This window comes from Stegastes partitus, unplaced genomic scaffold (genome assembly GCF_000690725.1).
Source record: "Stegastes partitus isolate 25-593 unplaced genomic scaffold, Stegastes_partitus-1.0.2 Scaffold298, whole genome shotgun sequence".
NCBI lineage: Eukaryota > Metazoa > Chordata > Actinopteri > Pomacentridae > Stegastes > Stegastes partitus.
Window position 1 is genome coordinate 308,637 of NW_007578029.1, and position 15,955 is coordinate 324,591.

Consider the following 15,955-nt stretch of genomic DNA (forward strand, 5'->3'; position numbering starts at 1 on the left):
CTTTAAAGCAGGTCACTAAACTTTTTATCCTCATTTGTTTGATGGGCGCCAAGCAGTCATGACGCAGTGGCTTTTACAAGTCTGGTCGGGGAAACCCATTTAAAGTACAACTGATTAATCAGCTGGCCAATATTATGTGCTGATATTGGGTTATAAATAATGTATCACAAGAGGAAGTTATGCGATTTATTGCCATATCGGTGTTTTTTCCCCAGGATGGATCAGGCAGGAAATACGATAAGAAAGTATTAAGACTCAGTAACAGCTTGAATCCTCCACATTCTGCCCCTCTTTTACTCTCCCAAAACCACAAGCTTCTACACTTTACCCTTCATAAACAATAAGATGTTAGAGCAAGCTGCTGAACTGCCTACTGCTCTGATGTGTCAGACAGAGATCTCCCTCTTCCAATTTCACAACACGACCCAAAACTGGGCAACTCGATACCTGCGCTGCTTGTATCATCATTTTAGAGCATTGAAATATTTAGGCCATTACAACGTCGTCAGCACCGAACGTCAAAACCACACGTTTCTCCATATGTGCTGCTTCAGGACGGCCGGAGGGCATTCGGATATTAACATGCCATGTCTCTGCTATTAATAGGCCGTGTTTGATTTTGTGCTGCAGAAGTAGAGCGAGCAGGAACATGAAACTCAGAGGCCCTTACTGTACCCCTCCAGCCACACGTGCAACATTTACCAAGCACTTTTATTTAGATGCATTAATCATTATTTGGTTCTGTTTTGACTTTTTTAGTTCTCGTGTGCATTGCCGTGAAGTTGTTTTGCTCTTAAAGTGGCTTTGCTCAAACATTAACAAAGGTTGAGCTGAGGAAACAGAAAAACTGTTGACGTACTGAAGCTGCTTGTGATTATTTTAAAAACTGAACATATGAATGTAGAACGCTCTGCTGCGACACAAACAGGAAGCCGACTGTAGGTAACACTGTTCCCGCACACCACAACTTGTTTGAATGTAAACACAGCACACAGTTTACCCACTTCCTGTCTTTCTAACAACACACACACACACTTTCTCTTTAACTCCGTCTCGTTCTGTCCGACCTTGCCGACTCCCCTGAGGCCGTCACTAGTCTGCCTCTCAGTCTGTCGCACACACACCGAGGACGTAACGCTCACCTTCCACGGCGAAGTTATCGTAGGCTTCCTCATTGTGGATGTTTAAAACCGCCATGGTCCGTCTCTCCTCTCTACTGAACCGTCTTCATCCTCTTTCCATCCACTCTGCACACCCCCTCCTCCCTCATTACTGTCTGTCCCGTGACTCTGGCTTTGAACTCAGCTGGCTGGATCACTGGATTCCTCTCTCTCTCTCTCTCACACACTCTAACGGTGTCACAGTCGAGTTCACACAAGCAGACACAATGACAAACCCTGTGCCGAATAATATCCACCGTAAATCCCTGTGATTTTAATTGAATAGGATGTGCACTGTATAAAACGAATCCCTCACGTGTCTAATGCGAGACTCAAACACACGCCATCTGCCCGCTGATGTCACCGCGGGATTAACCAATCAAAAGAAAGTCGAGTTAATTTAACCGCACATCTGACCCGGCGTAGTTTCGCGAAACACTTACTCATGTAGCGGAAGGTCTCCTCGGCCAACATGGGGGAGATGGCGTTGTGCTGGACGGGGCCTTCGTCCGGGGAGCAGCTCGGGGACACCACCCAGTCCTGGCTGTCGGACAGGTAGACAGAACCGGCCGAACCGGATCCCAGCGAGCCAGAGCCATAATGCCTCCCGCTGCTGCCCAGCCCCTCATCTGGAACACAGACAGACACATGACTTACTCTCCAGTGGCTCAGGGTCTAGTGATTACTGTCATTACTGCAGAGCATTTTTAAGATTAATACTTGATCTTCTGGTCCCAAAGATGGACTTAAATGGCCAGCAGGGGCTACGCTATTCACTCACCTGCCAGGAGTTCAAATAAAAGTTTATGCTCAGTATAAAGGTGCAGCCAGGACATGCTTAGCTTAGCTTAGCATTAAGGGTGGAAGCAAGGGGAAACAGGTAGCCCGACTCAGTCCAAATCCACTAAAGCTCATTAATTCACAGCATGGCCAGCTGTGTCCACCTGCTTCCAAAACTTATGCGACGCTAAGCTAACAGTCTCCTGCCTCTAACTTAATAATCAACACATAGACATTGGGAGTGGCACCAATCTCCTGTAAGGAAGCAGAAAGGTTTAGTTCCCAAATTGTTGAACTCTGACGTTAGCTCGATGTAGGTCTGAATTACGACAATCGCAAAAAAAACCTAACATGCTAAACAGACTTTGACTGATTATAGTCCAGTGTTGGTTCTGTGTGTTTTGTTATGTTTTTTTTAACCAACTTCCCACAAGATAAAGGAATTTAACTCGTGCTACTTCTACTCTCTCTATTTCGAGTCAACACTTCTGAAGACTCGAGCAAAATCTCACCAACAACCGTCTGACTGGTTACACATCAGAAATATTAGCTTACCAACGTGATCTGTAAATGTTTAAAAAGGCATCTTTAAATTAAACACGTGTAAAAATCCTCAGCATAAAAAGTTTAATTTTAACTCTACATGTGTTTCGATTTCAGTCAATCTCTCACCAGTGAACAAAACATCATTCACATGTTCATACTCTAATTATTCATCATCAAAATCCAAACCATGTCATGTGAATCACATGATGACATAAAAAAAATCTAATTCAAGGCTTTATTGTGCATCATAATGAAAATACTAAGTAAGTAAATGATAAGGGATGCTTTTATTTTGGCAAATCTGTGCAGCCTCGGGGAGATTTGAAGGCAAGTGTGGGCCGATGAAGCATCTGAATGTGTGTGTGTGTGTGTGTGTGTGTGTGTGTGTGTGTGTGTTCTCTTGGCTCCGGCACTGTACAAGCCAATGTCCTTCCACTTGAGCAAATATGTGGTTTACTGGGACAGATGGAGCTAACTATAGCATCAGGCCTAAAGGCACAGCTACTGTACCGCAGGGAAGTCTGGCAGAGCAGGAAGTGTACACAAAGCTTAGCAGTGGCCACACTGCAACCTTTGCTTCTGTAGATATTTCACTAACGGTGGTTCCTACCTGTCTCTGTGCTCGACTCTTTCTTCTCCACCGCCCGGGGTTTGACTTCAAACATGTCCTCGGAGTGGGAGGGGCTCCCCACTCGCAATAAACACAATGCTGGACAGAATACGGGAGCTGCTGTGGCATCACATGCTGCTTGTGCACTGACGGGCGGTGTCCACACACACCTTTACCTGCAACACAGGACAGAAGTACGAAGTGTCAGAGAGCCCAGAAAGACATGAATACTCCAGAGAGGCTGCAGTTCACATTGACTTTGCTTTTCTCCTTCCCACTTGATTGCTGACGATGCAGGCAGATAGAAAAAGAAAATCCTCCCACAGTGTTTGCTGTTGGACACTTTAACCAACTCTAGCATAAATCCCTAGAACATTTCTACTCGTTTCATTCTGACGAGGGCATATTTTGAGCCGGATTAAAGGTTAGTGTCTGAGAATTTGAAGGTGGATTTTGTGTCACCATGACAGACAAGCGTAAAGCGAGCCATAACTGAGTCATTTTCATTCCCTCTTCTGTGCCACATGCTGTTTTTAGGGAGGGCTGAGGGGAGAGAAACAGACGTCCCACATCCTGTTGCCTCTCTGTCCCAGGCCTTAAAGGGATGACGGAAGGAATGAAGCAGGATGTGGTCTCTTAAAGGGATGAGCCCCAAGGAGGACACTGGAGGAGGAATCTGAGCAGCCATGGACATTTGCATCATACTGCATGGTACTGTGATTTGAAGGATTTGTATTTTGGCTCAAACCTTGGTGTGGCCTCCTGGAGTTCCTCTTGTTTTATTTAGTATGTCACATCATAGCTGCTCATGTATTTACTCACACATTTAATTCCAAATAACCTGTTGGAAACATGAAATAAATCACTGAATAGGTGCGACGTTCATGCTCAAAAACAAAAACCTTTTCCACTAATTCAGCGCTAAGTTTCCAGAAAGTTAAAGGTTCTTGAGGGGCATATTTAAAAAAAAAGAATGAGCAAAACTGAAGCAGCAGAGACCGAGACTACGCTTCCCATCATGCAGTTTGATAGCATCTTTCATGAGATCCCCTCTGCCTGATAAAAATACCCTCATTTTCCAAACCTCATACCTTCCGTTTGTGACACACCCTCTCAAGTCAAAGCTGAGATAACCCCAATGACATCAGTGTTTTTTAGATTTTTGCAGACTTCAGCTCATTATAGAGCCATAAAAGACATTATACAACAGTTTTTACAAGATGAGCAGTAAAGTGAATTTGATGCGTATAATTCGCGGCGTGTCCTTGAAGTGGACGGAGGTTGTGTAGCTGTACGATTGTGTAGCTGTTCTATTGTGTATTAACAGGAAAAAAAGGAGCATTTTAAAGGACAATGCAATGAATAGCTCTGAGTATCATATGCATCACTGACCCTCGTGCTTGGCCCGTGCATGCAGAGACACATGCACATCTGTGTGGGTGCATGTGTCTCAGTGAGCATGCCTGTGGAAAGACAGAGTCCTCTGGGCAACATTCATCCTCTGCTTACATAACAGTGAGGCTGAAACAGTGTGCTACACCAAGGAGATTAGAGGAGATGTGATGCACGCAATGCTACAGCCTCAGCATGCTGCGTACCATTTAATGCCGGGCAGATATACTGTATTGACCCATTAATGACACTGGTATTGACTGATACCGAAATTATAACGGTCACATTCGCATTAGGCCGTGGAACAATTCTGTGAACAAAACATTACATGTATTAATCATTAGTAGGAGCTGCACCCATTATGTTCACATTCCTCATCACTGTGTCTTTAAAATGCACACTTGTTCTTTTTCCAGGTTTAAAATACTGATCTCGTCCAAGTGAGTCACCTCATGAGTAAGACTGTCACAGGCAGACGGCTGCACAGTATTTTCCTCACAATCTTAACCCAAAACACAGAAATTAAAAAGGGAATTAGTGGTGCACATTGTATTGACCGCACGCACAACATCCTTTGGCTTAAAACGGCCGGAGAAAACATTCTAACCACAATCTGGTAACCACCACTTAATAGTGGTGACATAACAAAGATGTAAAACCCAGCGGAGCAAGAGAGCAGCTCTGAAAGTAACCGACAGCACAGCAGCACAACACAGAGCACGAGCCTGTCACAGCTGTCCCACAGCGACTGTCTGCTGATTACATCAGCTTTCCACAGACCTCACCTCCCTTCATATCTAATCCACTCATTCAGCTGATGCTCTAATCCAGAATGACCTACAACTGGTGCAGCAGTAGAAACAGCAGCATCTCAGCACCGATACAAGCTTAAGTTAATACAATGACAGGAAAGTCTAAGATGACCTTGTTATTGTTAAGCTTGCAATGATATCCTTTAGCCTTTTCTGTTATTCGCTGTGTTTCTTTAGCAACACATTTGCACCGAGCTCAGCGTAGCCTTGACAAACTGGACAGGGCCCGAAGGCTAACTTCAAACGAAGCAGGACATGAGGAGCAGCATGTGACTCTGACTGGACCAGAGACTTTCAACTGCAGAAATCTGTGACTGGAACAGCAGCAGACATTCCTCGACATGCCCTGCAAAAAGGAATGACTCCAGCCAGATAGAACATTGTGAAACACTGATCTGATCTGACGGCCAAACCAACATTCGTAATTATAAGTGCCAAAGTAGTGGCTGGCAGAAGTTAAATATGAATGTACAGATCAGCAAAACCTTCAAACGTTTTAATGTATCCACAGAAGCTACTGTCCAATTTACCACCACTTATTTCCACTGTCAATTCATTAGTCAGAAGGTGGTGAAAAATGTTGATAATTAAAGCCCAAGATGATAAATGAAAGAAAAAGAAACCAGAAAGTACTCACATTTAAAATAGAATGTATACTCATACAGATTCATCGATTATAAAAGCAGTTCTAATCAATGTAACAATGGACACGTGATTGATTAATTGTTCGAGCTCTAGACTCGGACAAACAATACACAAAAAGCAGCTATTTGGGGGGAAACCTACAGTTTGATCATGTCTTTGTAATAACTAGTAGTTAAGTAATCACAATTTTACACTGGATCCTTTAAAGACATGGAAGTGCTACAGTAGATGGTGTTTTTATAGACTGTGTTGATGTTCAGCTGTCAGTGAGCTATTACAAGTTTATTACATTTTAGCATGAAGGCTAATGTATACATGCTATAAGAGATGAACGCTATTTACATGCATTACGTTAGCTAAAGTTAATAACGATGTTTAGCAGGCTAGCTAACACGTATTTACACAGCTATAACTACAGGTGAGTTACCTGTTAGCTCCTCAACAAATCCTCACTGAGCTGAATGTGAAATGATGTGTAGTAAACACCAACTAGCTTTAGCTCTGCTCAGGTCGGATAACAGCTTCTCTGTTGCTTAGCATTGCTAACAAAGCCATCGCGAGCTCAAACCGGCTGCATCCCTCACGCGGTGAACATTCCAGAGTTAATTATATATTTTTTTAAAAAAATTAAAAGATACGTGACAGCTATAAATCTTACCCTAAGTCAATGTTATTCCACAGCATGGGCAGCTCCAGCAGTACATGCGGTGTCTGTCAATCCCTTCCCCAAAGCCTCAAACAATGGAGGGGAAGGGAAGGGAGGGGAGCAGGCAAACAGCTACTCGCGTCATCGAGCGGCGACAGCCAGCCAGCCAGCCAGCCAGCCTGGTGACGCGTTTATTGCGCGACCGTTATCTGTGTCAAATTAAAAGTCCTCTCTGAAGACTACATTTTTTTTCTTTGGTGATTATGCGGTTCGGTATTAACAGTGAAACTTTCCGCACGACCCCGTACATTTTGGTGAAAGAATGAAAGGATACGAAGCGTAGGAACAACACGTCGTTTCGAATGTCAGACTCGTATTTTTAACTTGTTTACGCCGGAGCTGCTGTCGAGAGGAGGAGAAGGTGAGCAGCTTGTTTTCGTTACATGGACTTCAAATAAATACAAAAAAACAATAAGACCCCGCGCTAACGTTAGCTTACTGCTCGAACTAGCTAAATATGTTAACACTGCCAACATTAGCTATCGAAATAGGAAACCTGCTGAGCGTGTCCCGTAATTTATTGTTGTTTTTTTCACAGCGTTGAAATGACCGTGTAGTGTTACCCAGAACTAAATGATTAGCCTGACGGTCCGTCCGTTTGCTAACTGTCTGCTAGCTGAAATAACAGCAGTTAATCCAACCATGAAGAGAGATTAATTTGATAAACATGTTTGGACTGTAATCAGCAAACACAGGCAGATTTTTATTTTATTTTTTTTAAATTTTTTTAGTTCATCATAAACAAAGACGTCACTGCTGTAATAAATAGATTAATTTCTCATCGGGAACTTCAGGATTCACCCACATTCTTCCTCCCGATGCCAACACCGCTGACTGGGCTGGACGGGGACCTCCTCTCTTATTTCCTCACATCTCTGTGATGCAGCCAGGTGAGCTGCAGGCGGATGGATGAGCGGCTGAGGCTGGATGGATGCTGGCTGCTTTCTGGTCTAGTGGGGGATTCTCCGTGTGTCTCGTATTACACTGCTGCGCTTCATCCTCCTGTCTCCCTCCATCGCGGTCGGTCTCCTGCAGCCTGCGAGCGGATGAATGCCAAAGACTGTGATTTTACCGTCGCCAAAAGGACTCCATGTCTTTCTTGGTAAGGATTTCACGCCGCATGGGTTTTGCTCGATCACTTCGTGTCGCTGAGTTGTGACCTAGTGGATGTGTAGTCACGAATCAGCTGGATCATGCTGGTGGTGGAGGTGGTAAACTCAGGAGCGTCCAGATACGGATGCACCAGTGTATGTGTCAGATTAGTTGATTTAAAAGCAATCAGCGTGATATTATTATTAATGCACATGATATTTTGCAGTCTTGCAAGTTACACGTGCAGCCAGTTTGAAAAGTGTAACACCTCTGTGTTTGTGTATGTGGTGTGGGCTAATGTATGTTTGATAATGTCAGATATTTTTAGTAGCTCTCTGTGCATTGTTCACCTCTAATGGGTGCTTCTAAATATATATGCAGCTCTTATCTTGCTCTGTTGGGACACATCCGTCAGTCAGCTGCCTCTTTGTTGCCTGTTATCGTCACTCTAACTCTCTCTCCACTCATCACTTCTGATAAAATACCCTTTGAGTGCCCTCACATATTTCCCGATGCTTGCTCCTCTGCCTCATCTCTAACCCTCCGCAAAGCAGCGTTTCACCCTCCACTCCCAAACTCCACGTTTCCTCTCCACATCTCCTTGTCCTGTAGGGCATGTCTCACCTGTGCTCCTCCCCCCCTTCACCAGGACTGTTCCTGCATCTCCCACGCTCAGGTCCAGCCCATGGACATAGAGGAGCGCTATGAGGACACCAGCCACCAGTTCCTGGTCAGTAACCACTGGCTCTGTCAGCATGGTGACAGGCGTAACACTGATGCTCTTCCATCATGTCATCACTGTTCATTTATCATCTGTCTGGAGCTGCCTAGGACCTGCCTCAAAGTTGTGATAGATAGTGACTATTAGAATAACACTGCAGCTGTGAAAACTCTTAAAGTGGAACTCCATAGATTTAACATTAACTGTCCATAATATTGGGAGATAAACACGATACAGATTAAAACAAGAGTGTTCAAGATTGGTACACAGAGACTGAAATGTACAGATTTTTAATATTTGGCTCCAAAAACACTGCGTACTGTAAATCCCTTAATGCAGCTTGGTAGTACTTTACATTAGATATTTGATTCCTAGTAAACTCTCTGGCTTTGTTCGACTCCCAGTTTAGCATGCAGCCTTTTTGCAGTGAAGCCCCCATTCAGAAAACCCTTCACGATGACATCATCAGACTTGTCAGAGCTCCTCCAGAATGCCCCCCAAACATTTTCATCAAAATGTTCCTGCCCAGTAATGTTCTCCTATAATGCAGTACTTCATAATTAATATTTATTATTAACGACCTAATAATAATTATTAATGTACTGCGGATGTGTGAGGTCATTCCCCCTCTGGTGATACAGACACAATGCTGGGATGGATTCAGAGAATGTGTATTCTTATGGTGAATGAAACACATTCTGCTAGTGCCTCTGTGAAACAGATGTCCCAATAATCTGTCTGCATCACTGAAACTGCAAGCATCCTCTCCTCCCTACTGCCACTGTGCTCGGTGTCACAGCGCCACCCGCTGGTGTCCACAGTCGCCGCGCACAGAATCTCACCACAACAGCAGAGAGCCGTCTGGAACGAAGACTAAAGCCAGTGTCATCGTCACACTTCAGCTCCTTTGTGTCTGCAGATATCCACGAGGAGACTGTAGAGCTGCTACAGAAAGCTGCTTAAAGATATTTAATTATCCACATTGCAGAATTGGGTTTTTAGAGAGAAGGTTACTAATCAAAGGGGTAATAAATACCATTTTTACAGCATTATAGCAGAAATGTTTAGACTGAAAAGGCTTTGGTTGTTCGAGTTAAAGAGTTTCCAGATGCACCAGTGTATGTGTTAAAGAGTTTATATTGTCCCAAATCATACTGCCTGTCCTGCTTTATGTGTTCAAATCTAATCCACCCCCACCCTGCCCACTCACAACTTCAGCTGCTTAGTGATGGTGTTACTTCCTCACCTCACTTTGGATTCATTCGGTTTTAAATGTGTAATAACATAGGGTCTTAGCATGCATATTTATATCAGTCAGGTACAGTTATATCATATATAATACTGAGGGGTTTTAACTCGACTATTTAAACTTGTCATGTGAGTTTGTGTAATATATAATATTATAGGGTCCACATCAGGCGTTTCATATGTGCTGCATAGATAACAGTGACTTGACTTTACTGTTTCATACAACTCACTAGCTGACTGGTCTGACTTTGGAAATGTGACCTTCTAGTTTGTGTTGGTCACAGGAGACAAACAGAGTCAGGCTGAATCAGACGAACACAGAATCCAGAATGTATTGTGTTGATGGTCAGACCACCACTTCTCATCTAGACAGGATTTAGAGAACCTCTAATAGCTGCTGTAGCCCATCAACTTTTCATCCAGCGTCATCATCAGGGCAAAAGTATTCATCTTAATCTTGTGTTCTCATCAGCCTCAGCTGTTCTTCAAACGCTAACACACTAAACTAAAACGATGAACATGGGGAACGTTGGTGTTTGTGGGTAACAGCACGATCTTGCTTCAGGCTTTCAATTTGTATGTGGTGGTAGTTTTTCTTTTGGTCCCCCTTTATCACTTATTTACAGTTATTTTTATTGATGTTTGTGTTGCCAGAGGGGGAAGGAGGCTGTGAATGAGGAGCTAAATACAGTTACAGCTCGTCCTGGTCATTAACAGAGATAGATGAGGGTCATTGATGATTTAATGTACACTTAAAGTGTGTACGTGCCTGTGTTGCTAACTTCTGTTTGTTTGCTGAGTGTCTTTATTTTCTGCTCTGTTACCCTTGTGATAAATGTGTGTTAATGGGGTGTGTGCGTCCCTGCAGAGCTGTGACGGTTCTGAATACACTCTGCAAGGGCCAGCAGGTGGCGATGACGTCACTGGGCTGTCGGCCGAACCGGCCCACTACCAGCTACTGTCTGAGCTGGGTGAGAGCATCACAGAGTCACAGTATAACAACAGTCATGATTGTAAACAAAAGCTGAGTTGATTTCTCCTAAATCAAAGGAATGACAAAGGAATTCACTGAATGTCAAATGACTGTGTCGCAGGAAGAGGCTTCCACAATCTGAGCCAGGTGAACATGGCCCGCCACATCCCCACCGGCCAGCTGGTGGCTGTCAAACAAACCAACCTGGACGAGTGCACAGAGGAGGAGCTGCTGCAGCTCATGGTGAGCTGCTCCCTGGACACTGACATTTATTTAAAGGCCATGCGGTTATACAAGCTTCTCTCCATCCAGGGTTATTTATGTCAAATTGTGTGTCAAACCCCAGAATGAGGTTCTGCTGTCCCGACTCTTCCGTCACCCCAACCTGCTGACCTCTCGCCTGGTCTTTAGCTCCTGCTGCCAGCTGTGGGTCCTGACACCGCTCATGGCCTATGGTCAGCCACAACCATAACTTTTAATCCTTCAAAAACATCTAGTGCATGTTTGTGAGGAGCCTCTGCATTATACTATTACCAAGTAGTCTTTGTTTTGTAAATGCTGTCTTCAGGGTTTTTGCACGACTGCATCCTTTATTTTTTATTTTTTTATCACTTTCTCCTACACAGAACATCAGAAGGCATTTCTTTACACAAAATCCTCTCTGGCCAAAATGATTCTGTCTGAAGACGTAGCAGAATTAGCTGCTTACTGTTCTCCTGCCGTTGTTTTGCCTGCAGGCTCTGCAGACACCTTACTGAGGACATATTTCCCCGATGGAATGAGTGAGTCCCTGATAGCGTACCTGCTGTACGGTGTGCTGAAGGCATTGGAATACCTGCACCGGATGGGCTACGTTCACCGGTCAGTGGGAGGCAAGACATGAAGATAAAACATCTATTACAAAGGAAATCAGTTTAATGTTTGCATCCTGCTGTCTGTCTGTTTTCCACCTGTCAGGGGGGTGAAGGCCAGTCATATCCTGCTGTCAGGGGAGGGCCGCGTCTACCTCTCAGGGCTCCACAGTGTTTACAGTATGATGCGAGAGGGGAAGAGGATGAGGGCGGTGTTTGATATGCCCCATCACAGTCCAGCACTGCTGCCCTGGCTCAGCCCGGAACTACTGCGACAGGTCAGGACTTTCTACATTAAAACAGCTTCTCCCATATGACAGGAGCTCTACTTCTCTTGTGTATAAGCTCAACTAAGTGACTGGAAAAGCACCTTTCTTCCCCAAATAGAGCTGTTGTGCTTTTTTCATTGCATATTTCAGAAAGCAGTGTCTGTGTCTCAGCCTCAGTGTGGTCTGTTCTGTCTCCTCTCCCTGTGGTGTTGTCCTCAGTAGGACCTGCACGGCTACGGAGTCAAGTCAGACATCTACAGTTTGGGTATCGTTGCCTGTGAGCTGGTCAGCGGCAGGGTGCCTTTCCAGGACATGCCACCCACTCAGGTAACAACTGACATCCACACTGTTCTAGAAGAAAGTGTCTTCATCCAAATGACAAAATCTTTGCTGTTTACATCATTGTCTGAATTTCGCTGTTCAGATGCTGCTTCAGAAGCTGCGTGGCTCCCACTGCTGCCTGCTGGACGTGGCTCCCTTCCCGCTGGGAGAACTGGGGGGACTGAAGGTGTCGCGCTCCGGGGTGGACTCCGGCATCGGGGAGAGCGTGGCCACAGGGAGCCTGACGCACAGCGCCACCGCTCCTCCTGCCGACAGACCTCAGAGCCCTGGACCCAAAAACCACTCGGCCACCCTGCACAACCTGGTCCAGCTGTGTCTGCAGCAGCAGCCTGAGCGCAGGTTCGCAGGAGCAGCCAGATGCATCTAATAGTTGATCAGTTCTGAACACACAGACTTTAATGCTGCTTTTGTCTTCCGTAGACCGTCAGCTTCTGAACTGTTGACACACGCCTTCTTCAAGCAGGTGAGTTTCCTGATCAGGACGTCTGCTTTACTTGGGAAATTGTTGTTATGCAAAATTTCACTGTGCACATCAATGAGTTAAGCATAGAGCCTGTGTGCTTTTATTTTGAAAATTAGGACTAAATTGAAAGGAGCACCTAAAGCTACATCTTTAATGTTCATGATGTGCTCAGTGCTCAAATGAAAACTGACTTCAGGATGGTTTCATCTTAACGAACATAACAAAACACAGACAACAAAGACAGCAGAGACGACACCAACTTAACAGTTTGACAGAAGAAAATCCAGTCCTGACTGATTTCATGTCTCAATAGATCCCTGCACATCGTCAGACAGGATGCCAGTCAGTCTCTCCACCTCCCTTCACCAAAGAGGCAGCTTTAGAAGTCATACATTTAGGGATGAACGTCTTTGCAATTAACTTTGCTGACATGCATGAAGAAGTGATCACTTCATCTTATACTTCTGTCCAGATTCCAGAACACGTGTGTCAGTGGGAATCACATCCAGTACAATGAGGACAAGTTAAGCTCAGTCTGCAGTGTTTTCAGTTCTGTCTCTCAGCCAAGAACAGTGACTCTACTCCCTCTAATTGATTGCTTGTTCTTCTGTCATTGGGAATGCTGCATCTATTTGTTGTCCAGATGCACTGATCCTACTGATCCTGCATCGTGTTTGTACCCTTAGAGATGCGTCTGAGTACAACTCTTGGGGTTGTATTATTTCAGCCTTTCACTTTTCTGCCTTTTCAGCTATTTTTTTTTACTGCCACTGCAATCCACGCTGGCAACCAAGTTGCCCTATAGAAAATGAGTTTCCAGCATTTCCATGCGGTAAAAAGCACAATAAGCAAGAGAGAAGGGCCACGACGTCACCCACGGGTGTCCTGCAGAGCTCAGTGTGGCGCCTCTAACTGGTGCCATCTTCCCTTTACCGCATAATCCACAAATGAGCGAAGCAGTGGAGCTGAGGTGGACCATACAAACATCTCTGGGTCTGTTCTGCCCTGTGACGCCACCTATCTGTCACTCAGCGCTGCCACGAACATAATGATGCACAACTTTAAGCCTTAATACAATTTAAATGTGTGAGTTCTATTTAAAAAAAAAAACATCGCCCCTCATGAACAGGGAAACTAGCTACAGACCAGGCCCTAAACATGTTTGTTTTTACTGTAAAGTTGGATATTTTAACAGGGGGGTCTATGGGAATTAAAGGCCAGTTTATGTTTTTCGTGTGTGCAGGCCGATAAGCCGACACGTGGCTCTGTACAGACTACTTTACCAGAGATGCAGAGATGATCGCATTGCCTTTATCATTGCACAAAAAACAAGGAGCACTTTTTGCAGGATATAGCAGCTACTTACATATGGAGCTGTAGAACTGTGTCAGTGAATAATTTTGAGGTGTGTCGAGTGCAGTGGGGGGATAAAGCTCAGGACTTGTGGAGAATTTAGGAGTTCTGATTGTGTCTGGGCTCCGTAAATAAAAAACATGTACAACTCAAAGCTCCCCCAAAGTCCAGGTGTTTGAGGCTTTCTGCTCTGTTTCAGGTGAAGAGGCACACCAGAGACTCCTTCCTCAGTCTCATGTACCCAGCAGTGCCCCTCGCCAGCCCCGAGGACCCTCCGGTATCCAGCCCCCCGGCCCCTTCCTGCCACTCTCCAGCCTCAACCACCGCAGACGCCGTGGAGGCCGTTTGGGACTTCTCCTAACCCCCCACGTCCTCCTTCGATGTCCCCCCGAATTCTCCAAATCCTGACTAGCAAGCCAAACACAAGACAATCAAAACAAAGCAATGAGGCCAAATTCTACTGTGCTTTTATTTTGTATGACTATTAACCCGACTCTCTGAGCCTTTTTTAAAATAGTTTTGTAGTTTTTTTTATCTGTTTGTCTGATGCCCGTGTGGATTCAGGGCCCGGAGGCGGAGAGGCGACTGTGAAAGTGCTGGATCTAAGAAGCTGCTCTGATCACATGGTAAGGATCCATAGCAACACTAACGAACTGTCAACGAGTCGGAGGACAAAAGACGATTCGGTTGACTAACGATCACTTCCTCTGAGGTAATTATGACTGAAAGGAAAGCTGAAAGTTGACAGCAGCTGTGTGTCTGAGCACATTTAGTTGCTTTTATGGTCGTATTTTCAGAGGTGATGGTTATTTTTGAGGTAGATGACTACAGTGTAGAACCTGCTGCTCTGCTCAAACAACACTAATGCTGTACCTGGAATAAATAAGTGAACACACCAAAACAATTAATCCTAACAGGTACTGAGCATCAGAGATGATGTGAGGCTGGATTCTTCCTTTACAGTGTTAGTACGTATTCAGACTGTGAATAGTGAATACTGAGGTACACAGAAAGAGATTTTCTACACATATGTGCATATATATTCATCCCTGTCAGAGGTTTTCAGACCAAGAGTTAACGGGAGACATGGAGGATGTATCTGCGTTAAATTGCTTCTCCTCCTCAGAGTCGTAGCTCACTCGGATCTGAACACAGACGTGATGCACATATTTTTGGATTCGGTGTGACTTACTCCTCCCGAGAATATAAATATGTCCGACGCCCATCTTGAATAAACAGCGACAGATTGCTTTGACATCAGAGGAAAACAATGATTTTCAAGACTCCAAAAGTTGCCTGAGAATCATCACATTTGAAATGTTTTCTCAGCATCATATTAATCGAGTGGTCGCTGCCTGTACATGCAGAGAGCAGCTGCTAATTCCACATCATTTTAATGATTGGGTTCTAACAAAATGTAAACAAATACTGAACCCACTAAAATCTGGGTTCAGGATGTCGCCCACAGCTGGCTAACTGGTTTCCTTTATACTCACTGTGTTGACATCTTTCAAACGAAACCCCCCATTTCACCAGATTTATTTTCCCAGGGTACCATGTAAACTGTGTAAATATCTTGCTGCTGTATGTTTGAACATATATGCACATACGGTTCCTGTACAGTGACTCTAAAACATGCACAAGAAACAAAGTGTGCTGTGAAAACAAAACAAGAAGAGCACACGAGCAATAGGATATACCTGATGTTCCATGTAGCAGTTAGAAACCGTCCCCGCCCCGATCATGAGTGATGCACCGACGGATTATTTCTACTGTGCTCTGTGACCACTTCTCCAACAATGCCTTTATGTTTTACTGAAACCTGAACATGGTGATCTCTCTGTAACTGTGATTACGTGTACTGTGTATGAGAACTGTGAGCTGCAGTACATATCAAACATGGTAGCTGTGTGAGCCTTATATATATATACACATATTATAAATGATACCGTATGTATGTATATACAAACTTGATTTCCAAACCTTCTGTTA

At 44.5% G+C, this 15,955-nt stretch overlaps 2 protein-coding genes across 4 annotated transcripts in view; one reads left to right on the plus strand and one right to left on the minus strand.

Moving 5' to 3' along the window:
- Positions 1-6,686, minus strand: part of trak2 (trafficking protein, kinesin binding 2) — an 18,004-nt gene extending 11,318 nt beyond the window's left edge. The window contains exons 1-3 of one of the 3 annotated variants that reach the window (XM_008283135.1): positions 6,604-6,686; positions 3,097-3,272; positions 1,604-1,789 (exon numbers count right to left, since the gene is read on the minus strand). In XM_008283135.1, coding sequence (XP_008281357.1) covers positions 1,604-1,789; positions 3,097-3,151 — 241 coding nt within the window. In that variant the 5' untranslated portion in view covers positions 3,152-3,272; positions 6,604-6,686. Of the gene's footprint in view, positions 1-1,142; positions 1,513-1,603; positions 1,790-3,096; positions 3,273-3,844; positions 3,874-6,603 lie in introns of those variants that run through there. The other 2 variants (XM_008283136.1, XM_008283137.1) reach the window with 2 other exon arrangements.
- A 155-nt stretch (positions 6,687-6,841) lies between these two features.
- Positions 6,842-15,955, plus strand: stradb (STE20 related adaptor beta). The gene is made up of 12 exons (XM_008283139.1): positions 6,842-7,012; positions 7,446-7,753; positions 8,393-8,473; positions 10,581-10,683; positions 10,807-10,928; positions 11,032-11,140; positions 11,423-11,546; positions 11,643-11,814; positions 12,028-12,132; positions 12,230-12,486; positions 12,568-12,610; positions 14,163-15,955. The coding sequence occupies exons 2-12, from the start codon at positions 7,742-7,744 to the stop codon at positions 14,322-14,324; spliced, it is 1,290 nt and encodes a 429-aa protein (XP_008281361.1). The 5' UTR covers positions 6,842-7,012; positions 7,446-7,741; the 3' UTR covers positions 14,325-15,955.

Bases quoted from the DNA above. Each gene is read 5' to 3' on its own strand.
- stradb (XM_008283139.1), top strand. The intron at 8,474-10,580 runs GTCAGTAACCAC...GCGTCCCTGCAG, and splicing joins ACACCAGCCACCAGTTCCTG to AGCTGTGACGGTTCTGAATA. The intron at 12,611-14,162 runs GTGAGTTTCCTG...GCTCTGTTTCAG, and splicing joins CACACGCCTTCTTCAAGCAG to GTGAAGAGGCACACCAGAGA.